The sequence below is a fragment of the Saccostrea cucullata genome, unplaced genomic scaffold, assembly GCF_032062105.1.
Source record: "Saccostrea cucullata isolate Sc308-1 unplaced genomic scaffold, CSIRO_AGI_Scuc_v1 ctg971, whole genome shotgun sequence".
NCBI classification, from domain to species: Eukaryota; Metazoa; Mollusca; class Bivalvia; order Ostreida; family Ostreidae; genus Saccostrea; species Saccostrea cuccullata.
In genome coordinates this window covers 197,403-223,159 of record NW_026926953.1, presented here as the reverse complement: position 1 = coordinate 223,159, position 25,757 = coordinate 197,403, and the positions used below count along the sequence as shown (strand labels likewise).

At 33.3% G+C, this 25,757-nt stretch overlaps 3 protein-coding genes across 6 annotated transcripts in view; 2 read left to right on the top strand and 1 right to left on the bottom strand.

The window, feature by feature from the left end:
* Positions 1-11,544, top strand: part of LOC134273038 (cyclic nucleotide-gated cation channel beta-3-like) — a 39,436-nt gene extending 27,892 nt beyond the window's left edge. Inside the window, exons 4-19 of one of the 4 annotated variants that reach the window (XM_062755207.1) lie at positions 24-184; positions 448-642; positions 1,108-1,316; positions 1,495-1,545; positions 1,660-1,746; positions 2,022-2,086; positions 2,342-2,464; positions 2,994-3,135; positions 3,321-3,480; positions 3,772-3,953; positions 4,206-4,324; positions 5,612-5,764; positions 8,717-8,849; positions 9,439-9,525; positions 9,693-9,870; positions 10,094-11,544. In XM_062755207.1, coding sequence (XP_062611191.1) covers positions 24-184; positions 448-642; positions 1,108-1,316; positions 1,495-1,545; positions 1,660-1,746; positions 2,022-2,086; positions 2,342-2,464; positions 2,994-3,135; positions 3,321-3,480; positions 3,772-3,953; positions 4,206-4,324; positions 5,612-5,764; positions 8,717-8,849; positions 9,439-9,525; positions 9,693-9,870; positions 10,094-11,076 — 3,028 coding nt within the window. In that variant the 3' untranslated portion in view covers positions 11,077-11,544. Of the gene's footprint in view, positions 1-23; positions 185-444; positions 643-1,107; positions 1,317-1,494; positions 1,546-1,659; positions 1,747-2,021; positions 2,087-2,341; positions 2,465-2,993; positions 3,136-3,320; positions 3,481-3,771; positions 3,954-4,205; positions 4,325-5,611; positions 5,765-8,716; positions 8,850-9,438; positions 9,526-9,692; positions 9,871-10,093 lie in introns of all 4 variants that reach the window. The other 3 variants (XM_062755206.1, XM_062755208.1, XM_062755209.1) reach the window with 3 other exon arrangements.
* Positions 11,545-12,706: 1,162 nt separating this feature from the next.
* On the bottom strand, positions 12,707-20,482 carry LOC134273037 (probable RNA polymerase II nuclear localization protein SLC7A6OS). The gene is made up of 5 exons (XM_062755205.1): positions 20,214-20,482; positions 16,099-16,617; positions 13,804-14,128; positions 13,132-13,206; positions 12,707-12,843 (listed from the first exon to the last, which is right to left on the bottom strand). Exons 1-5 carry the CDS (start codon positions 20,463-20,465, stop codon positions 12,734-12,736), a joined length of 1,281 nt encoding a protein of 426 aa, XP_062611189.1. The 5' UTR covers positions 20,466-20,482; the 3' UTR covers positions 12,707-12,733.
* LOC134273036 (mitochondrial inner membrane protein OXA1L-like) lies at positions 20,428-25,126 on the top strand. The gene is made up of 9 exons (XM_062755204.1): positions 20,428-20,597; positions 20,723-20,845; positions 21,168-21,432; positions 21,901-22,044; positions 22,475-22,560; positions 23,292-23,456; positions 23,935-24,030; positions 24,143-24,320; positions 24,685-25,126. Exons 1-9 carry the CDS (start codon positions 20,478-20,480, stop codon positions 24,840-24,842), a joined length of 1,335 nt encoding a protein of 444 aa, XP_062611188.1. The 5' UTR covers positions 20,428-20,477; the 3' UTR covers positions 24,843-25,126.
* The last annotated feature ends 631 nt before the right edge of the window (positions 25,127-25,757 follow it).

The following is a 25,757-nucleotide window of genomic DNA, read 5'->3' as shown; positions in this document are numbered from 1 at the left end:
TTGAATTCATCTTTGTATTTCAGGAGTAACAGTTTATCCAATGTGAGCAGCAGTCTGAGTCAGTACCTTCATGACTTGGTCCGGGCGTTCTCCAGCCGGACAGAGAAGATCAAAGAGAACACCATCCAGCCCCCCACCCCCTCCTCACTGTCAGAGGTGGATGCTGTGTCAGAGGCTAACTCAGGTACCTCCTCAAAATATGATACAAATAGGTTGTACAGTTATATACCAGATATAGTTGTTCAAGATATTTATTTTTCAACTGTAGTTACTGATTCAGTAAGCAGACTGCATAATTTCATGAAAATTTCCATTTTCTCTGTATCATTTCTCAGAAATTGAACTTTGGAGAGTGTCAAGAGGTTTGATAATTGCATACACCATTGACAATATGCAAATTTAGCTCAATATACATGTATGGAAGTCCTTTTGTTTGAATTACAGCAGTTTCTGTGACAGAGGATGAGTCTGCCAGACAGAACAGAATTAACAATTTTTATCCTGAGCACATGAAGCTGGGGAAGGATGGTCTACCCACAGAGGCAGAGCTAGACAAGTTCTACATGGACTGGGGCTGCTGCAAGTCCCGCCTCCCCACCTGCTGCAAATATCTACAGTTTCCCTCCATTTTAGAACCACAAAGTATGATGATGTATAATCTATGTCCCGAAATAGTTTAGCCATATCTCTGCATATCCATATACTGAAGATGACATAAAGAACATTATTTAACTAGAACCGTCCTAAAATTTTATTTTCATATCTCTTGAAAGTGTGGGGGCCCCAGGTTAAAAAAAATCACCCTAAATATATGTAATTATAATGGAAAAGTTAAAGAAAATTTTTAAGTTAAAAATTCAATGTTTAAGTTCCATTTTCCAATCATCTTGAAGACTTAATTTTTTGAATTTAAATTACCACCAAATGCATTTTCATGCCTCTAAATTCAAACAAAAAAGTCGTGTACACATGTACCATATTGATATTTTGATTAAGTTCAACCAAATACATTTTTATGCCTCTTAAGTCTAAATTCATATAAAAAAATTGTGTATTCTATGACACATGAGATATTTTGATAAATAAGTTATGATTGTTCTTTTATAGGTAAGCTTTACATGAGCTGGCTGGCCCTGGTTACTCTCTGCTTTACCTACAATGTGTCTGTGATTCCATTACGAGGGATCTTCCCCTACCAGAATAACAAGAACCTGATATACTGGCTGATTTGTGATTATTTCTGTGACTTTATCTACCTGTTAGACATTCTTGTTTTCAAACCAAGACTGACTTTCCTCAATAGTGGACTAATGGAAGTATGGATGCTTTTTTTTATCAAACATATTGATTTCCATTTTTCTTTTTAATCTTTATAGAACCTGATGCTAACCTAATAATATCCTTAGCCATATTGCAAAATCAATCGAATTGTTCAGACTTGATCATGACCAGAAATTGTTGATTGTTGTTCAACATAAAAGTTTAATTTTGCAGGAGGATCAAAGACTGACAAAGAAGAATTATATGAAGAAAAGCATGTTTAAGGTAATACATGTCTTGTAAAACTGCATAACTTAAGCAGTAAAGTTTTAGTTTTGTAAACATTATTAAATGAATTTCTAATTTTGTTTGAGAGTTATCCCCCTTTTATGATTTCAGTTTGATGTTTTATCTTTGCTGCCTTTGGATTTTTTCTACTTTAAAGTTGGAGTTGTTCCTTGGCTTCGGTTTCCCAGATATTTTAAAGTAAGTTGTACATGTAATAAGTTATAGTACATGTATACTGTAAAAGTGAATATTTATAAAATATGCAATAACTTTTTTCCAATACATATACCCTGCATAACAATATTTTAAATTTGATTAATACAATGTACAATGTCATATTTTTGATGATTAAGTGTTCAGTACATTTCATTGGCTTTGAAGAAGTATCACACCTATATTTATACATGTATAAGATTCATATCCTTATTCATGTAATTTACTTCTTGATATCCCCATATGATTGGACATTACAGATTCAGACTTTCTGGGAGTTTTTTGAGCGCTGTGATCAGGCGGTTAGATCAGCTCACATCCTCAGGTTTGTTATCTTCATAAGCCAACAGAAATCTAACTTTACTTATATGATTCTCATTATCATTTCGTCATTCTAAGTGTTAATCTTCAAATTTTTTATTCATGAAGTTTCTTTTATCAATTATTTAGTAAAAAAATGAACTAAGTTTAATTTTCGATTGCCGATAGCCCCAGATTTCCACAAAAAACTTATCATTAGTTAATTTTGACTATTACTACACAATATGGATTTGTATCCATTATGATTTATGAATTTCAGAATTATTAAGACAATGATCTACATGCTGTTCCTGATTCATGTTGAGACCTGTGGATATTATGCTATGTCTGCCTATGAAGGAATTGGCAGCAATAGATGGGTGTACAATGGAGTAGGCAATGCGTGTGTATAGCAAAATAAATTAGCTTTAGTGTTATTTTTCTTTCATCTAGCATTTTACTTAATACAAAAAAAAAAAGATCAATCAAGATTAGTGTAATTTTCCCTCATCTAGCGTTTTACTTCATGAAATATGAAAAAAGATCAATCAATCTTAGAGTGATTTTAATCTTTCATCTAGCATTTTACTTCTGAAAATTTTTCACTTTGCATTTTATAAATATTTATATTTTAATGTTGTACTAGCTGTAATGGAAATGAAATCAGAGCTATTGAGACAAACTAAATTAGAAAGAAAATATCAAGTATTGTCATTGAATACTGTACATGTATACAGGGTTATTTTCACCCAATGTTATTTTCGGCCTTTTACACTTCCAAGCAGTTTTGCCCCATTTTGAATTTGCCCATCCAGTTACAATTTTGTTTGAGAATTATACTTGTTAAAATTGATAAAACACTTTAAAGAGATGGAACACCACTATCAGGTTTTTAAAATTCCATCTTGAGAATGTCTAATTTCCTATTTAAGCTATATCCGCTGCTTCTACCTGGCTACAAAGACGGCCACTTCCATTGGAAACAACCCTCAGCCAACCAATGTCATGGAGTATGTCTTTATGACAGTGTACTGGGTGTCAGGAGTGTTTGTGTTTGCACTTCTGATTGGTCAGGTTTGTTCCTCATTACATTTATTGTCTGCATTTCTGATTTGTCAAATGTAAGCAAAGTACCTTGCATTGTTTCCATTTGTTTGGCGAAAGCTAGATTAAATTTTCTTTAATTTTAAGAGTTTTCTTAATTTGGAAGACACATGAAAAAGGACATAAGCTTTCAATTGTATATTTATTAACTGTAGATCAGGGATATTGTGGATGCTGCAGGAAGAGTTAAGGCCCTTTACAATAAGAGAATGGATGCTGCCATTTGGTACGTCAAGAACCTTAACCTGCCAAAGGAAACCCAGGAGAAAGTCAGGACCTGGTTTATATATAACTGGCAGCAACAGAAGATACTTGGTCTGTTTATGTCCCTTCCTGGCTTATGAATCTCATTGCATGGAATCAGAAGTTTCTGAGTCTTTGTAGCTTAGATACATGCAATGATTGGTGCTAAATAGATAAAAAGTGCTCACAGTACTGTAGATTCTTAAAAATGTGCAAGGAAATATTAACATAATATTTACTCATGAAGTTGAATTATATACATTACAGGCTTTGTAAGATACCAAAATGATCATGTCCCAAAAAGGGGTACATATTTTACAACAGTTCATGTTATATTGGCAAAGTATGATAATACTTTTGTAGATGAGAAGGCTTTGATGGATACACTGCCTAAGAACTTGAGGACTGATTTGGCCATCCATGTTCACTTCAACACACTGAGTAAAGTCAAGCTGTTCCAGGATTGTGACAAGACCTTACTGTTTGATCTTGTATTAAAGCTAAAGCCAATACTATACCTGCCTGGGGACTATGTTTGTAGAAAGGTAAAGAGAATTCAAATGAAATGAAATGCAAGACAAATGAAATTTGTTGAATGTACTCCTATCCCCCTTCCCCTTTTCAAGATTTTAATGTCCTTGGAGTTATTGCCTGTAGTTAAAATTTGCCCAACTGTTTCTAAATTTGCCAGTTATTGATAAACATGCAAAGGACACAAGTAATGCAAGGACAAAACAACCCAGTTGCCATTTCTCTTTCCATAATTTATATTTCATTCATATTTGAACTCTTTATAGGGGGAAGTTGGCAAGGAGATGTACATCGTAAGTCAAGGTCAAGTAGACGTGGTAGGTGGCCCAGACAACTCAATCGTCCTGGCAACACTGAAGGAGGGTAGTGTCTTTGGTGAAATCAGGTCAGTTTGGGTTTTCACTTCTCGGGCAAGCAGTACAGTCCCAAGTACAGTGAAATATCAGTATCTCGAAGTTGAGGGGACCTGGACATGACTTCGAGATATCCGGGGGTTCGAGATATCCGAAGTTATCTTCCATAGTCGATTCAATCATTTCCCGTTTTTTCTAATATATCTTCATGCATAACACTATCCTGTTTTACCAAACATGTAGTCTTTATGGTAAAGACTCAAGCATATTCGCAATAAATATTAAGAAAAATAATGTTGTTGTTTAATTTATCGTGTATAATTGTAAAACAGTTTAATTTACATGCCTTATTGCATATACAGCGTTTTTTTTTTTTTTACATTTTCCAGGCCATGCTTACGTGGTCAAACGGAACGTATCATTAGCATTATAGTTGAAGAACCTTCTCCGTTAGAAAGGAAAAAGACAAATTTTTTAAAAGCATTATTTGATGAAATTCAATGCAAAATGTTATTTAGAGTATTAGAAAAATAATCAGTATTTAAACTGAGTACTTGAATATTATTAATAGCTTACATGTATTACATTGATACGAAGTACTACTACGAAACATAGTTTACGAAACTAAATGGCGGTCAAGGTTATCTATTTATACGCAGATGAACACGAATGTGATCAATCACTGCACTGTGCATTACGCATTGCAACTTAACTGTTTAATTTAAGTTTATATTGAAAAATCTTTTGCGTATTATGAATTTACGATTTTAATTATACAGAGCATATCATTAATGCAATATCGGTAATTTAATTTCTGAATTGCTGCGATGTGGTTTGTTTTATCAGACGTAGACTACACCAAACACCCAAGCTGTGATACCAATTACCCTGTCACAGATACCCAACATGAGCTTGGGATAATTAAGCTCCCCCAAATTTAAAGGTGTTAATTAATAGCCAGTGTCGAGAATGTGTGAATTCAGGATGCCAGGTGTGTTCAGTAGACCAAAAAATTCACTGCACTTCGAGATAAGCCAGGTAAAATTGGGGCTTGGGACTTTGAATATACTTCGACATAAGCGGGGTATTCGAGATATCCCATGTTCGAGATACTGATATTTACCTGTAGTATATTTATTGTATATCATGTACAGTCAAATCTTGTTATCTTTAACTCTATAAGGCCAAGGAAAAAACTTCATTATTGAGAGTTTGAGATACTGAGGTTAATTGAAGGTACATAAAAAAAGTGACTAGACTTCCAGCTTCTATCAGCTAGTGTATCCGTCAAAGCTTTTAAGAATAGAATAATATTGTAGTTTGCTGGCTCTGAGTGGAGGGGAAGGAAATCGGCGGACAGCAGACGTCGTCTGTAAGGGATTCACCAACCTCTTCATCCTCTCCAAAGGCGACTTCGAGGCGGCCATGGCGGAATATCCAGAGGCTCACAGACACATGAAAAAGAGAGCCAAGTAAGTCTCAACTAAAACAGGACTTAATTCTCTCTCTCTGAGTAGGTCACCCTCTCTCTTTCTCTCTCTGACTTGCTCTGTGACACACTCTTATGACTCTTTCTGATTCTCTCACTCTAGATCACATTCTTTGACTCTCTCTCTCTCTCTCTCTAACTCCCCTCTCTCTCTCTCTTTCTCTCTCTCTATTCTCTCACTCACTCTCTCTCCTAGGAAACTTTGCAAGAAAATGTTTATACTTTGTAATGTGGTCTGATTTCTAGTATTGTGATGAATTCTAAGCCGTAATTTTAATATTTTCATTTCTCTCTCTCACTCTATGTCTCTCTTTCTTTAGCTCACCTCAACCTCTCTCTCTCTCTAGGAAACTTTTTTGCAGCAGAAAATGTTTATACTTTGCATATTGATTAGACGTGCATGGAAGATGCTTCTGTGTTTCATTTTTCAGATGTGCAATTTCAGCAAAGGAATGGCTAGAATGTTTTTGAGCAGGTTAACATTTTTGGTGCAGTTTTTGGTGCAGGTTTCATTTTTAATATTTTCAAACTTTTGTACATCTACATTGTTGCTTCGGATGCTGAATCTGACCTACATTTTCCGGTGTGAACAGGTTTTTTTTTGTGCAGGTTCATTTCCAAGTAATTTTTGCATGGATGATACATCTAAGGATGCATACTACATGGAATTTAAAGGAGAAAAAAACTGCATTTATTCCCAAATTTACTTTTATTTGATTTTAATGAAATATGGAAAAATTGATATTTTGTTAAAGTTTATTAATTTTTTGCAGGTTTTATTTCCAAGTTACTATAAGCCCTATGTTGACCAAACTTTTATGTATGAGGGAAGTACATTTGTGTATTAAAGTTTTTGATGCATAATTCATTTCCAATATATTTTTAAACCTTTTCTTTGCACGGATGATAGCTGTAGGATCAGTTGATACAGGTTGATAACTATAAACCATATATTTGCATGGATGATACATCTAAGGATGCATACTACCAGGCTTGCTTCGGATGCTTCTGACCTACATTTTGTGGATGAGTGAAAATGTTAGTTTGTGATGAATGTATCATTTCCAATTAACTATGAGCCCTATAATGAGCAAACTTGCATAGACGATACATCTTAGGATGCACACTAATGGACTTACTTTGGATGCTGAATTCGACATACATTTTTTCAGATAATAGACCAGGTAAAAGTTATGGGTGCAGGTCAATTACCAAAAACTTGAAGGCTTATATAACATTGTATAAACCAAACCAAACTTGCACAAATGTTGCATCAGGAGATGAAAACTCTCAAATTTGCTTCAGATGCTTAATTTTAATTACATTTTCATGAACAACTAGTTTAAATTTTTTATGTAGGTCTATTTCGATGTATTCTTAAAATTGCTTAAATATTTTCATTTCTGGAATGTACACTTTTTGTTGGTTAATTGTGTGACTTTGCCTTACTTAAAGACAACATTCGTTGAGGTGAGCTCTGTAATCTCTGATTACCTATGTTTGAGAACTACATGGAATTTAAAGGAGAAATAATTGCTTTTATTCCTATAAGTTTAGTTTTATTTGATAATAACGAAAAATGGAAAACTTGATATTTTGTTAAAGTTTATTAATTTTTTTGCATCATTGTATTGTACAATTTTATGTATGAGGGAAGTATTTGTGTATTCATTTAATATATTTTTTAAACCTTTTCTTTAAGCTGTAGGATCAGTTGACACGTGAATAATATTTTTGTAATTTTCTCTTGTTCCTTTTTAGAATGTAAGTACAGGAAAGTCACATTTTACCCCCAAACAGCACACTCCATAACTAAACTGTAGAAACATCTAGCAAGATCATCCATGATATGTATACTAAAACTCTGCACTGATTTGCATGTAATTCACATCCCCCTGTTAAAGCCAGTTTAGCTCGCTAGTTCCAGAGACTTGAATGCAAACTTGATTGTCAGATACTTAAGTAATTGTCAGATAATCAGTCATCTGGTCAGATAATTCAGTTAACTTGTCAGATAATTTTTGTGAGATAATTTTGTCGATTTATGTTGAATAAAGACATTCGTATAACAAATTCATTTATTTTGTAAAACTTTTTGAGAAAAAAAATGTGTTCATCATATATTACTCCAAATATTGATTGTAAAGGTCATAAAATTTATATGTGACTTAAGTATCTGACATGCTAACTCAGTTATTTGACTTAACAAAGATTGCTCCACCTTAGATTTCAGGTAAACCCCATGGTATGAGTGAAAGTTCCTGCAAGTTATGCATGGAGTTCATTCCCCTTTGAATAACTGAGCCAGTCAGTTAATTTTAAAACCAGAATAACTAAAAGCATGAATATGCATGATGTTCACCCTTTAAGAAATCATTTTATATCCTAGTATTAACATGGTAACATTCATGAAGATAATTTAAATAAAATTTAATCCACAATTTTGTTTATATATTCTCCCCATGCATACATGATATTGAAAGTCCCTTACATACTGAATAATAAACATCAAGATTTTAAAGAATATTATGATAATATAATGTTATTGCATGTCATTCTGCATAAAAATCTTTAAAACACCTTAATCATTCCCTCAAAGGTAAAAATGTATCACATTGGTTTATGGTTCTTTTTCAGAATTTAAAATCACACTACCATATGATTGAACAAAACCTCTCCTAATTTTTTTTTTTATCTTTCAAAACCATTAACCATGGCTTTGAAAACTGCACATGCATTCAATTTGCATTTCTAAATTCCTTTAATGAAACGAAATCACCGAAGTCTTTAGATTTACTGATCAAAAATAAAGGGGAAAATGTAGAGAAAAAAAGATAAAGCAATTTTTGTAAGGCTCTAAAATTAATTTTGTTTTTTAATTTGCTTTTTTTTTTTAAAAGAAATTTGAATTGTGATATGTTCTTAAAATTTGCAGAAAGTTACTCAGGCAAAATGCTAAATTAGCCAAGGAGAGTGCCGAGTCGTTGGGAAGTTCCTGTACAGATGAGATCATTAAATCTACATCAGCCATTAGCAGAACTCCTAAAATGGTCACAACTGTTATGCAGGTATTAAACAGAATAATATATACAGGGTTATTGATATCCAATGTCATTTTTGTATTTTCATATGTTGCAAACTTTCTCCATTTAATTCATCCAGACACAGTTGTGTTAAAAAAGGGAGATAAATCTCCATTCTGTATTGACTTTGACAAGTATATGTAATGATGAGCTTGCCAGTAGATTTTATATGCAATACTGTAGATCACTAAATTTTCACAACACCTTATTTTCGCGAAATAGCCATTGACTCTTTATTAGCGAGACATAATTTTCACGTATTGTTGTTTTTCTTCTATATAATCGTAAGGAATACTTTTAAACGCGAAAATGAAATTTTCATGAGCTCATTATCTCGCGTAAATGCGCAAAAATTAAGTTCTCGCAAATAAAACATGATTTACAGTACTCATATCAATTTTACACAATTTTTAATAGTTTCACAATCAAATCTATTTGTTCATTTAGTTGTGATCTTAGACAGTATTGTTTTGGTTGTAAATAACACTAGATTTACCAAATTTTGTGATGCCAGAGTTGATGTCTCTTCTTTTTTTTTCCATTTTAAATGATGTTTTTTTTTTTATTCTTATAGGTGATGGATCCTGATTCCCAGGTGATGAAAAAACTGAACAAGTCACATGACACACAGGAAGTGGAGGAAATGTTGAAGGAACAGGAGGTTAATGGCTTCTTTGTTTTCTTCTTTAATTTTGATTTTATTTTTTGTTGTACCTCAAAATTATACACATAATTAAACATTTATGAAAAATAAAAATATTAGAGTAAGGGAAAAAGAAAATTTTTGTTTACCATTTTTCTGTTGTAATAATAAACTTGTGATTTCAGAACTCAGGGAAAGGGCTGCCTACAGACCAAGAAGTGGAGGAATTCTTCAATGAGATGCTGACAGTGGAGATACCAGTCCCCACCCCACAAAGCCAGCACTCCCTGAGAAAGGGGAGCAGTAAACTAAAGAAAGAGGACACCATAACCACAGAACACAGTGAGGAATCAACAGACTCAGGTACAGGGGTTTATCTCTGTGTAATATATGTATCAAAAAGAAGGCTGAATAGATGGAACAAATAGTTCTGTGTTTTATGGTGTAAATACTGATTGGAAATCATAACATCAAATATTTTCAATATTGGAACAATTTCAAGTGCCTGTGCACAGCATGTTTGTACAAAAGTTAAAATTGTATACAGTATATGACATGAATCAATAACATTTGGTAGTTTTTGCAGGGGTACAGCTGATAAAAGCCTGCAGTCCTATAGACAGCATAACTAAAACCATCAGTAACAAGGAAAGTAAAGAGTCTGTCCTCACTCCAGAAATAACCACAGATTTAGCGGACATATTGGAGGAAACCCGGAGCTGGGTGGAGCAGCAGACGCTTCATACACAGATGATCAGTGATGGAGGTTTCCTGGCGGAATTCTTTGAGGATGACCTCACGAACAATCCAGAGGAGGAGCCAGCACACAATGAGGAGGAGCCCAGGGGAGATAGGTCTGAGGACCAGGTGACAAAGGACATGGAAGGTCAAGGTTGTCTTCAGAACGTTGAACTTCATGGAGAGCTCAGGCGTGAGAGTGAGGATATGAACATGAACAGCATAGATAACTTGTTGAGTAAAATAGAGGAAGAACATGCCAGTAGTGTGGTGGAGAACAGTGAACACAATGCAGCTGAAAATGTGTCAGTGGATATGGGGGATGGTATTACAAGTGTAAGGGTAGAAAATGAACTAGAGGAGGTAGATGATATAGAGTTGAACAAAGACAGTTTGAAAGATGAAAAAGTTGAAACAAATGTTGAACAAGGTGAAAAAGTAGTTGAAATCAAGGCAGTTGACAATGAACTGAATTCACTTGAGAATAAAATTGTATCTGAACCAAAACAACTCATGAGTGTAGAACCCAAAAGTAGATCCCTCTCCATTCACAGTGCTGGATCATTGACTGAAAGTGACATCATAGAAAGGGAACCAAAGAGAAATCCCATACAGGAGTCCAAACGCGTCATGTCTGAACCGGCAAACCTCTCTATAAACAGAATTCCCTCCAAGAACAGAATAACGTGTGCTGTGGAGGTCCACCGTGAAAAAAGCATCACCCCCACCTCTGTGGTGGAGTGGCAAGACAATGGAGCTATGGAGTTACAAAAACAAGGCAGTACTGCGTCTTCACCACGGGAACTGCAGTATTTTGAGTCAAGTGTTTGATGGTACTTATTGTTTGTGACTGTAGTATCACGTAATCTTAAATGTTACTGTTGATTCTCTGTCACAAGTTGTGTGCTAAATGAAAAGTCTTAATTTATTTATTGTGAGAGAAAGATTGGTCAAGTTTTATTTGTTGTAAATGTAAAGTGTATTTCATAAGAATTTATATAAACCTTATTGACCATCATCAAAACCAACTATCTATGTGTATTTTCAATTCTTGCCTGGTAGGAAATGCATTATACACATTATGTGAGTTAAAGTGCATGTGAAATGTTTTTGTGATTGTGGTACCTTGTAAATTTTCTATAGCCTTGTGCTCTGTTATTTATTATTATTTATTCAAAACTATATTTCGTTAAAATTTGTAATACTTTTTAATTAAATTCTAAGCTGGCTTAGAAATCATGTTTATAAATTCATCAACAGATTTTCTAATCATTGTGTTTATGAAATGTAATCTTACTTATTTGTTGCTTTATCATTTAATCTTTATTAAAGTCAATACCATTAAAATATCATGAAACTCATCAAACACTTTTTTTGTCATTTTTTATCAACAAAAACAAATGTAAGTTTGTGATATGTCAAGATACAACAGGAAATACATTGGTTAGACGGTGAATATAAGTACCAACTACAGACAATGTACATGCTGCATCATTTCAAATGAAAACTTTGGGACCTTCATCTATATGTAAACATTATTCTTTTAGTGGTAATAATATTCTAGCTCTAGTATTAAAACTTCATAGAGGCTTGGTACCAAATGAGCTAATTTTTGATTATGTTGATCAGTTGACAATGAAAAAATTCACAGATGCAGTAAAACTCCGTTATAATGAGGTCACTGGGACCTAAGAAATTACTTCGCTATATCCGTAATTTGTTATACATGTATCTGTATAAGGAATTCGTTAAATTTACATAGCTGGGGATCCAAGATAACTTTGCTATGTCCGTGAATTTGCAATATTCGTGTTCATACTTAACGAGTTTTACTGTACTTGGTGTTCCAAGAAGAAATAATTACACATGTATATATACATACTTGTGATGGAAAGTTTCTACACCATGATAAATGTACATGTATTTTGAAATTTTAATTCTAGGGTTTTACTGGCATATTCTATGAAAAATCTGAAAGCATCAAGTCTCTGGAGTATTCAAAACATCACATCTGCAGAAATTTACATTTTTATTTCATAAATATGTATGCAAGAACAATGTTACATTGGAATACATTTCACAAATATGCATTGTACACAGTACATAAAAGTTGTTTCATGATTCAAACAACAGCTATAATAATTGGAAGAAAAAAAATTACAAGTAACTTGTTTTCATATCTAGTAAATATTGTATTAAAAAATTTCAAATATCATATGGAATTTTTAATTAAACAATATAATATTAAATTTTTTTAAACTGGTATTTGAGATTAGAATAATGTACTTCCAGAATAAGAACATAAAAGTCTAAAATATTTATATGCAGACAATAGACACTGAATTTTAACTGTAAAACAATCAAATCTCTTCAAGTTTACATCTTTACAAGACGAATGATATGGGTACTATCTCATTGATAGAGTGATAGAATATGTACCGGTAATGATTTTCACTTTAAGTTTTTTTTTATTAACACATTAGTTTGATTAAGAATCATCAATTTCTAGCTCCCTCATCACCCGCTGTTTGTAATGCCCATACCCTGCTGGATTTTCATCCTCTGTTTCATCACTTGATGATTCATCACTTTCATCTTCTGAAAAAGTAATTGTATAAACATCAAAATAAAATGACACTACTATGAAACATAAATAATATTCAATATCCTAATTATCTCTCAGAGTAACTTCCCTTTTTTGTGGGTAGGGGACAACAATCCACCTTTTTATTATGAGGAGGGGTGGGGGTAAAACAGGAAAACAAACTTCCAAAGATTATTATATTTTTAATAAATATCTTGCTCTTCAGCAATTGTTTATATCTAAAATAATATTGAAGCAATAAGTATATTCCATCTGGATTTCAATAGTATTGTACATCTTACCTATATTGCACCTAGATGACATCCACTCGACAAGTCCTCTATCATCATAACCAAAGGCCTGGTAATCATCAACATCTATAGATGAAATGAATACTTATAGACAGTATATCATGGTATATATTGCACAATAAACTATGACAGTACTTCTCTAATTTTATCATTTACCCTTCTGAATAATACAGTGATCTGATTTTCAAGAGCAATACCAGTAATGATGTGCAGGAAGACAACTTATAAGTTGTCTCCCTTGAGATAGCAATGGCACAAGCCAGCATACAGGGTGTCTAGTACGTATCACTATTATTTCCCTTTTGATGAAAATGAATTGTCCCAAGTAATTTAATTCTGTTATATAAATTACCGGTATATTTTTATTAATATGCAGGATCATATAATGTAGTTTCCTCAATTTTCGTTGGCATCAATTTTCATGTATTTTGTAAAACAGGCGTTTTCGAGGATACTTGATTTCGTGGACAAATTAAGCATTGCCTATAAGAATGAATAACACATTTCTCAGGTCAATGAATATTTGAGTTAGTGAACCTGCTCAACAACGAAATCCTCAAAAATTGGTGCTCAACGATAAATGATGAAACCACAGTAGCTCAAGAGACACCAATGTACAATGTACACTTATTGCATCTAATCATGATTTCATCACAAGCATACCATTCCCATACACATAGTCTATATCCTCCCCCTCATCCTCTATAAACCTTGGATCCTCTTCTGGGTAATCATTCCTCCAGTTACTCTCCTCGTTTTCATCATCCTCATCCTCATATATTTCATGGTCCTCCTCACCATTCATATAATCATACTCCACTGTGTGTAAGGAGTGTATGGACAGGGAACTCTCGAATATTTGGAGATTAAAATCTCTACTGTTGGTGTAGTAAAGATCGTAAACGTAATCTTCTTCCTTTTCTTCTGGCACCTGCTCGTGTACCATTTGTTCCGAATTACATGTTACAAGACTAGCATTTTGAGCTTCCTGCAAAATCAAAATTAAAACAAGAGGCCCCTGGGCCTTATAGGTCACCTGAGCATTATTCAACAACTTCCCAGTGACAAAAATTTGATTTTTATTTTAAATGCTATAGCATTTACAATTTACATTGGATAACTATACACTTAGCAGTTCCTTAGTTTGGTTACTTTAAATAGGCAGGGTAGGGGAACAAAAAATGCATTTCAACTAATCAAATATTCAGCAATAATCAGTAGTTTTCACTACCACACATGAACCGTTGACTCTTAGGCCTAGATCCACACATTGCACTATTTTAGGAAAGGCATCCTTGCTTTTCAAAAATATTTGATTAATACCAAGGAGCACATTTCAAACAATTCATTCATTTTCAGTACATAAGTACAGCCTTTATTCCCCCCTATGGTACAACTGACCCTGGGGCCTTGAAATTTACAATTCTTGAAGTTAAAATTGCTCATAACTATATAGGTAATTCATCTGCTTAAAACATAGGAGAAAAGACTGAAAATATAAAGATTTAATGTTTTTTCACTATACATGTATAATCAATACAGCCCCGCCCTAACATGTAGAATCCCTGACCCTAACTCCATAAAATTCACTTTTGGCAGATGGCACTTTTGCTCATCATAACTATGTACTTAGTTAGTTTATTTAATACCCAGGAGTAAAAAAGAAGAAGATTTTCAAAAATTCATGTATTTCCTCTATATAATCATAGAATATTACCCTGACACCAGAACCCCTGACCCTGGGGCCATAAAATTCACAATTCTGGTAGTGGCACTCTCTTGCTCATCATAACTATGTACTTAGTTAGTTTATATAAAACCTAGGAGCAGAGAAGAAGATTTTCAAAGAATTCATGTATTTTCACTATATAATCAATAGAACGCCCTAAAAAGAACCCCTGACCCTGGGGCCATAAAATTCACAATTTTTAGAGGCACTCTAGCTCATCATAACTATGTACTTAGTTAAATTATATAAAATCTAGGATTTCAGAGAAGAAGATTTTCAAAGAATTCATGTATTTTCACTACATGAATCAATAGAGCCCCGCCCTAACATCATAACCCCTGACCCTGGGGCCATAAAATTCACAATTTTGGTAGAGGTAAAGCTCATATTAACTAGAATATTTAGTTAGTTTATTTAATACCCAGGAGTAAAGATAAGATTTTCAAAGAATACATGTATTTCCTCTATATAATCAATAGAGCCCCGCCCTGACACCAGAACCCCTGACCCTGGGGCCATAAAATTCACAATTTTGGTAGAGGCACAAGCTCATCATACATGTACTTAGTTAGTTTATTTAATACCCAGGAGCAGAGAAGAAGATTTTCAAAGAAATATAGCATTTTCACTATATACTTATTTTTTTATTAGTATGCAAGAATATACCCCAGGGCCATGAATTACAATTTTGGTAAAGGACAAATGCTGATTATCAATCATGCAAACAGTTTGACTGCTTGATGTCCAGGAGTAAAGAAGAAGATTTTTGAAGATTGCATTAATTTTAGTGGTTTTGGCCCCATCCTCCCTCATATATTTCATGGTCCTCATGAAATTCACAATTTTTGTGTGTTCACCCATAGATGCTTTGTGCCAAATTTGGTTGAAATTGGTTCAAAGCAGAGAAGAAGCTCAAAATGTTCAAAAGTTTACGACGATCGATTGACGACGAACGACGAACTACGTACGAAATATTATGTACCATTTGGACAAAAACAAGATAGCAATAGGTCACCTGAGTGACTCAGGTGACCTAATAAAATGTTAGGCACTTGTATAAAGATTTCAGAGATGTTCCAATAAATGAAAAGCTGCTAAGTAATTTAGAAATTTCCATCCTGACAATGATATATCATAGTAAGTGCCTCTGATTCTAAATCTAAATATTGGTCTTTACTAGAAATAAATATGATCACTATAAAAAATATATTATGGTGAAAAAATAATACCTGAATTAAGGACTCAAAAGTTGGTAGATTTGACCGTGTTGACTGATTAACTTCTACATCATATAAGTGATAAACTTTCTCAGTTGACTGTGCACCACTGGCTGCTGAACTTGCTTCATGTGAATTTCTCTGTCCCTTTTCAACCCCCTCCGCAGAATTCACAATGATATTTTGTCTACAGTTACAAAAATCATGTTCTTTTTCACCATGTTCACCTTTTTCTGTACCTATCCCTGTTTGACTCTTTGAACGTTTTGCAATTTGCTTTCTACAAATGTCACATGTATCGGTGGATTTCAATGGTGAGATTTCCTTTTCTGTGCAATCATCGCCCTCCTTATCCAGAGCTGCGAGGTCTAACGCTCTGAAAGATGATGTTATTTTGAATCTGTTGGCTTTTGAGGACTCCTTTTTATGCCGCCTACTTCTGGGTAGAACACCTGGTTGATGACTTTTGTATTCTCTTTGTAGTTTTTCTTTCCTTATTGCATCTTTAATGTGCTTTGAAATCACTTCATCCTAAATAAAGAAATGACTGAAATTTTAATCCAAATGTAGATCTAAATAACTAGGATTTTAAGCTGTAATGAGATAAATGTAGTTTAAAATTTGAATTCTTTTTTTTCTCATTTATTTTATTCATCCATATACTAATATTAAAACGATGTACCCCGGAAGATTAAAATTGTTTTCACAAATAAATGGTAAGCCAAAATTATCATGTAATTTACAGATATACATATGTACTAGGAACAGGTCATCATGTTTTATTTTCATTAGAGAGTATTATAATGTAGTATGGAAAGGAGGAATGAGTAAACATACATTGAAAATTCATAAATATATAAATAAAGAAAACATATGGCTGGACCAGGAATTGAGCCCGGGACCCCTGTATTTCTAGTCAGGTGCTCTAACCACTGAGCTATCCAGGCAGATGTCCTCAGGGGTCCTCATATATTTACATTCCCCCCTCCTTAAAATAGTCTTTCATAAAGACACAACTCAAGTTCACCTTGTCAGGACTTAACAGTAATTATACATTATATAAATGGTGCCTGTTTTGGAGGGTAACAGTTGAAATTGACACCCCAAGGAAAACCGTTGTCAACTGCGCGTCAGCGGAGGTTGACAATGGTTTTCCGAGGGGTGTCAATTTCAACTGTTACCCTCCAAAACAGGTACCATTTATTTTATTATACTGAATGTCTTCTTGATTTAGGATGTCAGCAAAAAAATCGTCAATCGTCTTTACGTTCACGTTTAGAAAGCTTTCAAACTCCCCCCTATTTCGAAAAAGATTTACTGACCTCTTTATTGTTAATTTGATAATGTAAGAGTCCTTTTTCATCTAAAGGTCGCAAGCATGTTTCGTCTGTCGTTTGTTGTTTTCAAGTAAGCTACATCGGAGACAAGCTTTTATTGACGTCAAGTTTATTCCGGTTCTTTCAAACGCGCAACTGACGTTTTGAGAATTCTACGGTGAACCGTACGCGCATAATTTCCACGCATGTGACATTACGTTGTGTTACCCGTTGCCACGTGTGTTGCTACGGCTGAGGGTAATAGAACGGATTGTCAACTGCGTCTAAACCAATCAGATTGTAGTATTTAACATGAAAGTATAATAATATATAATGCTTGAACAAAGAAGGCCACGGCACCATCTGTAGTATGGAAAGGAGGAATGAGTAAACATACATTGAAAATTCATTAATACATATATATTGAAAACATATGGCTGGACCGGGAATCGAACCCGGGACCCCTGTATTTCTAGTCAGGTACTCTAACCACTGAGCTATCCAGGCCGATGTCCTCAGTCCAGCCTAAATTCCTACAATAAGCTGTAATCCAGCATCTTGAAAAATAAATTATCATAATGGTATATACTTCCTGATAAGGCATCATATAACTCTAAATACTTGTGAATAATGTACAGTCAAACCCTTTTATCCCTGAACTTGCTGGAACTGAGAAAAAAAACAAGATAACAAAGGATTCAAGATATTGCAGGGTTCGACACTAACATTTTTAGGCTTTGGTCCGGACGGACTAGTGCTTCTTTACTTTTACTAGTCCGCGGTCAATTTCATGAGTCCGTCAAAAATATAAATAAATAAATAGAATTAATGTTGCAAAGTACTTTTAATACTTTTCTGAAATAAACAAAGCATTTACATGAAATGTTTATACCAAGAATTCGTTGAAATCGCAAAATCAGGAACTACGATTGTATTCCCAATCTCATTCGTTTTTCTCTATACATGATTTCTAAACATCCAACATCTTTTTTTATGTGTCATACTAGATCATGATCGCTAAAATGTTTAATTTCATACCAATAAGCCCTAAAATTAAGTGCCAAATTGACTCAGAATAACCTAACTTCCCGCCAAGAAGCTACAAAGCTAAAAATAAATACAGGGTTTTCCAGTAAAAGTTGTCGAAAATTTGAACATCAGTAAATTCTTTTTTTCCCCAGAAAAATTTATTAGTCCCTTCAGACTAATTAGCTACAATTTTTATTAGTCCGAATGAAAATGTATTAGTCTGAGACTAACGGACTAACGTTAATGTCGAACCCTGTATTGAAGGTAAATTAGGGGTGGGACGATATACACAGATCTTGCGATACGATACGTATTTCGAAAATATAACACAATACGATACATATCTCGAAATTATGATAAATAATAAAACTTAGACTATTTTGAAAAAAAAACTTTGTATTTTATTTTATTTCTTGTTTTGACTTTAAATTAACAAATTATTCTATATATCAAATCATGTGCTTTGAAATTAATATTTGAAGTTCATCAATTTCATTGACTAGAAATTTACTAAAGCAATAATTTGTACCTATTCATTTCACAGGCGTCTATAAGAAGTTGATTACAAGAAGACTAAAAAATTCATTTAAAAAACAGGAAGATTATTACTTATTCCAAAAAATAATAATCCACAATTTGTTTCAAAATTTCAAATTCTTGATATTAGAGAATCCATGCTTCGTTATGAGCTGTTGGTACAAGATATGGACTAACAATAATATCAACTGTTGTGGAACTATACTTTCTGTTTATAAGTTATAACACGCTTTACATACTGAATTTTTCGTGTCCCATCTTCCGACAATGCTTATTAGTGAATATGATTTACTCCTTATCTACGACTTATTAGTTCTAAAGCGTGTTTTCAATATCAATATCATCTCTTCGTTTCGTACAAGCCGCCATTTTCCAAGGACAACTACTTTCATTTTCAATTTTTTGGTAGGTCGTTCGTATATCGTTTCGTTCTGATATTTTAATGCACGTATCGTAAACCGTATCGTAGAAGAAAATATCAGTATGTATCAGTATATCGTCCCACCCCTACGGTGAATATTGCAAAAGCAGTTGGTTGGGGCTTCCAGATCATTTCGACATATCCAATAGGGCTGGGATGATCTATCGAGATATCGAGATATCTGTGGGGACGATATGCATATCGATACATATGAAGAAATATCGAAATATCGCCCCAAAAAATCTGACTTCTGCTTTTCTTTGTTTATTTAACATTTGGGGTTTAATATATAAAATAAATAGGCTAATTATAAATATAGATATGTAATAAATAATAATTAACTCCACTTGAGTAAAATATTTTTGTTTTACAACATATAAACAACTATTATGAATAAATTATTCTTACTTGCAAAGAAATAATTTGTTTATATCAATGCAAAAAAGATTTTATAAGCAATTAAACATATCGTGATACATATCATATCGTGGCTCAAATATCATGATACGTATCGATATAGAAAAAGTTGTAATGTCCCAGCCCTAATATCCAAGGTATTCTAGATATTGATATTCGAGACACACAAGTTAAACTGTATGTCTTCATTTAACTTAATAATTCAGTTAATCCCCACCAACCAACCAACCACCCCCCTCTTTCACTTTAACATTCTCTAAATTGTTCGGAAGTTTAATTTCTCATTCAGAGAATTGAATATGTTGGAATTATACGAAACACTGGTGTGAACTGTTCATGATGTAAACTTTGAGTTTGAGCTAAGTGACAATGATCAGCCTCAGATGATGATCTGAGTTTTACTCTACCTTCGAAATGACAGTCCCAGCAAACTTCAGATAACTCTCACAGCCATCTTTATCATGTTGCCCAATATCAGCGACGTCTGATTTGAGTTTTTTACAGGAAAGAACAATATTTTCAGCAGGGTCTTCGTATCTTCTCCGTTTCACTCTCACTATGGTCGCCATTTTGAATATCGGATTATGCTTTACCTTTTCTTTTATTGAAAGGCGACAAATCAAGAGAGATTCCGAATGACAACAACATGTGGAAGACATGAATGATGCCGAATGTCGTCTTTTTATGTAAACATTTCATCAACCAAAATGGCTACAAATCGATATTTCAATAGTATAATTAAATGTAATAAACAAGGTTATATTTTAATCGGAAGAGTGTCTCACACAAATGTAAGTACAGATGAAATGCGGTCAATGGGGAAAAAATAATTACAAAAATCCGAATTTTCTCAGTTATTAGAAAATGGTGACATTTAATGTAATGTTTTTGGATTTCACTTTTTCTCTGTTTTTAGGTAACAGGAAAGAGGTTTTATAATGTCCAGAAATGCACATCCAAAACAGGGTTATTCAACGTGTTAAAGAAACATAGAATAGCAGTAAACACAGCTCTCATTACAAGGGCAAAAAGCACATCTGTAAGTATTGACCGAATGAAAGAAATACTGCTTACTGTGTATAAGATACATGTCTATTATCCGTGTACTTAATCCATGCATTCTATCAAAAGTGAAGTTAAAACAGTACTGTGAATACCAGTGATAAACAGGTGAATAAAATTACTGTGGGCATGCACAATCTTTACCGTTTTGTCGAGACAAATCTTTATCAGATTCACTGGATAATTTCAAGTTGATGATCGAAAAATTCTGCTCTGGTATATAATGATTATGAAGCTTATTTTCTTTTAAGGTACTCATACCATTATGATTAATTTAATTCATTTTATATATTGTGCAGACTGGAGTTGATGAAATCCTAAGCAAAGCTGCATCTGAAATCTCCAAAGATGATAAGTTATCTAAAGTTGCTTCTGAAGTGTCAAGTAACACTGGAATAGTAAAACCAGAACTGACAGACGTCACCTCAAGTTTAAATGCCCTGGGGGAAGAGTCTCTGAAAAGTTTGGGACTGGGAAAGTTCACTCCACCTGGTTTAATGCAACAGTTTTTGGAGATGGTTCATGTTAATTTAGGTGTTCCTTGGTGGGCATCCATTGTGATAGGTATGTTTCATGTATATGGAATTAAATCTTATTTATATAGAATTCTAATATTTAACTATAAATCAAGATGTTTTGGAAATTTTATCATCGGACAGTGTTTTCCCCAACTGGAAGTATACCAATTTAATTATGAATATAAGAAAGTTCTAGCTCTTTAAATATCTTGTTAATTAAGAGAGAGTATAATGACAGATTTGTTACATAAGTATTAAGGAAATTAATATGATATTTTATAATTTCAAATTTACATAATACTTACTTCCTTTTATTGATTCTTCTGTCATTTCTATTTAAAAATGTCTTTGATTGACAAAAATGATGAAAAGAATTAACTTGTCTTTTATCCCAATGATGAATGTCTAAATTCTGAAGAAAAGACATGATTTGTGTTTCAGAATGTAACCCAATGTCCATTATTAAACAAACAAAAAAAAACTCGCAATAAACGTAGAAAATTGCATTTTTCAGTAACTGTTATAATAAGAGGGGCATTGTTCCCTATATATCTGAAGGGGAGACAAAGAACCATTAACACCATGAACCATGCACCCACGACCCAAGTCCTGCAAGAGAAAATAACAAGGGCAAGAATGAGAAGGGATGCATTAGCAAGTAAGGCCCTCTCATTTTACAATCCCTTTATTCGCTAATATAATTGTTTTCTTCTTAATGTTAATGATTTTTAAAAAATAATTCTAAATTATGATTGAAATTTGATTGATTTTAGCATACCCTGTTAAGCAGACATGGAATGGATAAATAGTTATTAATGCCAGGAGAGTTATCTTTCTTTTCAGAGTGTCAACCCTATTCAAAAATGTTAGGTTTAGAGTACTGTATGTAAATGAGATTGAGTATACCATTCTTAATTTCATTAATAGAAATATGTTTGTCCTTGACTTGTGGGTTACCCATTCTTTCACAATCATTACAATAATGTTTTCTGTTATTCTGAATTTTAAGTTGAGCCTTTTTATATTGCCACAAAGAAGGCATGATACATGTTTCTAAACCATTTCTTGTTGAACTCAATCCCTTTTAGTGCAAGAATACCAAGCAGAATTGTCAGAGTACCAGAAAAAACATGATATACAGACTTACAAAATGTTTCTGCCATTGCTTGCACAGGTATGTTGTAAAGGAAGTGTTTTACTTGCACAAAATCTTGATTTGTATGTTTTATTGGCACAGTGATACAGACAGTACTTATTTTCTTCACAAACATACAACACATGCATAAAACACAGATACAGTAAAACTTGTATATAAATCTGGACATCAATTGATTCATAGAAATTTGCTGGATTTTATAACATTTTAAACAATCATATAATCATTGAAAGTGACTTCAAGTTTACATTTTATTGAGCAATATTTAACTTCTACATTCTATTGAGAAAAATTTTAGGATACTTAACGTGAATAAAAAAAATCTTATTAGAAATTTTTTACTGTACACAGTACATGTACATTGTAATACACTGTCTATTTGTGATAAAGTGAATCTCTCTTTTACATTAAAACATGCAGAATGCAAAAAACTTCAAACCTGTAAATAGTTCAGATCTCAGTAATGATAGAAATTAAATATAACTCTATAAAAGTTCACTAAAATAATCTGTATATTTTGACTATTAGCCCTATAGCCCACTTAGTGCATTTTACCTAATACACAAAGTACACTGGTAAAGCAAAGGTTTATTTCTGAAATAATTAAAAAAAAACTATATTCCTGCAAGTTTTAATCCCACTCTTTTGCATTTTACTAGAATAAAGTACACTGTACATGGTTGTCTTTTGAGGTTTTCTACATTTTGTGTCAATTATAGGCTATATGTGTCATATTTACTTTTTGCTAGATGCCATTCTTCGTTTCGATGTTCATTGGACTACGAGGGATGGCCACCTACCCTGTGGAGAGTATGAAGACGGGAGGAATCTTATGGTTCACAGATCTGACAGCCACAGACCCTTATCTAGGCCTACCTCTGTTGACTTCAGCTACTCTTATAGCCATTATACAAGTAAGTGTCTCTCCCCAACACCTAATTTGATTGTACACTTTAAAAAAAAATCTGTTGGTCTTAAAATAGGACTGCTAACAGAGATTTATATGAGGTAGATTTCTAAGGAGGCACTATCTACATGTAATTGCTTTCTATTGGAATATAACAATGTTGCCATCATTCATCATCATGCTGAAACCCCTAAATGGAGATACACCTTAGACAGGATTTGTTAATTTTGCTCAGGGTGATTTAATGAAAAATGTAATTTAGGCAGCAAAATCTTGATCAGGATTTGGCTGGAGTGAAATTTGGTCCCCCATTGCAACTTCATTTATCTCTGGAAGATGAAGGGGGGATTAACAGTCATCGATTAAAATGAAAATGTCCTTAAAGAATGACACTCTGTAGTTTTGTAGTTTGAAATATATATTCACTGTCTATTATTATCCATACGTTCATATTTCTATGTAGTGTCTCTCATTGTTTAATGCAGATTGGAGCAGAAAATCCCAACTCCAGTCCTCTTGTAAAGAAAATAGGATGTGGAATGGCTGGAGCCATGTTCCTCTTCATGATCAATTTCCCATCGGTAAGGCAGTTCTCTTTTAGAAGGCTATTAAACCCTATTACATTTCAAAAATTATCCTGCTAGATGCTGTTTTGGCTTGACCACCTTGATATCTTGATTTTTTTTTATGTAGGCCCTTTGCTGTTACTGGGTGACAAACAACACCATCTCTCTCTTACAAGCCGTCCTGTTCTCCTCTAAGGACGTCAGAAAGTTCCTGAAAATTCCAGAGGCTGTGGTGCATCAGAAGAATTTGAAAACAAACAACAAGACATTTAGAGAGTCATTCAGAGAAATTAAAGAGCAGTCAGGTAAGGGAATCAGTGTTTGGGTTATGAGTGATATGGTGCAATAACAGAGGTACTTATATCAAGTAAAGAAATTTAATTCTGTTGTCCAAGCTTTGGGAAGGTGACTGATAAATCCTTTTTCCCCTGTGATTGAATTTTGTTTTATTTGTTACATCTTGGCATGTACATTTGCATTTATCACAGTGGTCTTTACATGCACATCACACTTGATCATTAATATTGAAACTAATTAATGTGTTTTCTTGGAGATCTGATTGCAATAAATATGCACATTTGTTATATGAAATGTCTACAGTTAATTTTATTTTTAGTGAAAAAGAACAAACTTAAGAAAATATATGATCTAGTTTCTTTTTTTTTTTAGGTAATTTAAAGTCAAACGAAGAGGCCATAAGAGACTTTGAACGACTTCATGCCATTGAGATGGAGAGAGCTGGAAAGGGGCCTGTACCAGTCACCTACAAGTACAACCCAAAGAAAAAGAGGATTTCTAAAGACGATAGGGAAACCTTAAAACTGTGATCAAAATACTCTGTACATTCAAAGAGACAAATGAAAAAGAGATGGCAGAGAGTTCATTGATGTATTAATGCCAGCAGGATGTGTTTGCTTTATTTAAAATTTTACAGATGTTTTATTCATACTGCAACCTGTTAAAGTGTTTGATATTTTAGATATCATTCATCTGTTGTCTTTCCAGTGTCCATTGTATTTTCAGTACATGTATTGAGAGTAGTGTAGATGCCATTGTTTGACATCTGTGGATGTCAAGAATCTGATTAAAAATGAATAAATTATGTGCTGATTCTTTTTTTTTTTTTTTTTTTTTTTTTTTTTTTTTTTGAGGGATCAGGGGTGGATGTTCTATTTACAAAAGTCTGTTATGAGAGATGATGGTCAATTTTATGATACCAAAAAAGGAAGCAAGTAATGTGTGCACATTCTTGAATATTTACATGGACAGAAGGGGCATCATACCTTTTCACATATTCATTCATAGAATTAATACAGTAATAAAATTTATTCTCTCAATACACTAATTTCTTCTGATTGACTAACAAGTGAAATATCTGGCAGTTTGAACATTCACCCTCTTAAAGTCATGAAAATTGTAGAGAATCAAAGTGTAGTGTAACGGTTCTTTAGGATAGAAATCAGATGAAAATATGAAAGAGTTTTCCCCCTTGTCACAGTATTGTATAAGATTACTCTCTTGAATCATTCTAAATCTATGTATTATTTCAAAGGATTAAAAAATTATATGTACATGATAAGTTCTCAAAGTATGAATTGTCCTTATCTATTGAACTTTTTATTGTTATAATCATTCTCACTTTATCAGATTTTTTCTGTAATAAATGATAGCATTTACACTCAGCTTTTGAAATCTCAGTGTTATGAGCTAAGATAAATCAATCAGAGTTAAAATATAATTTG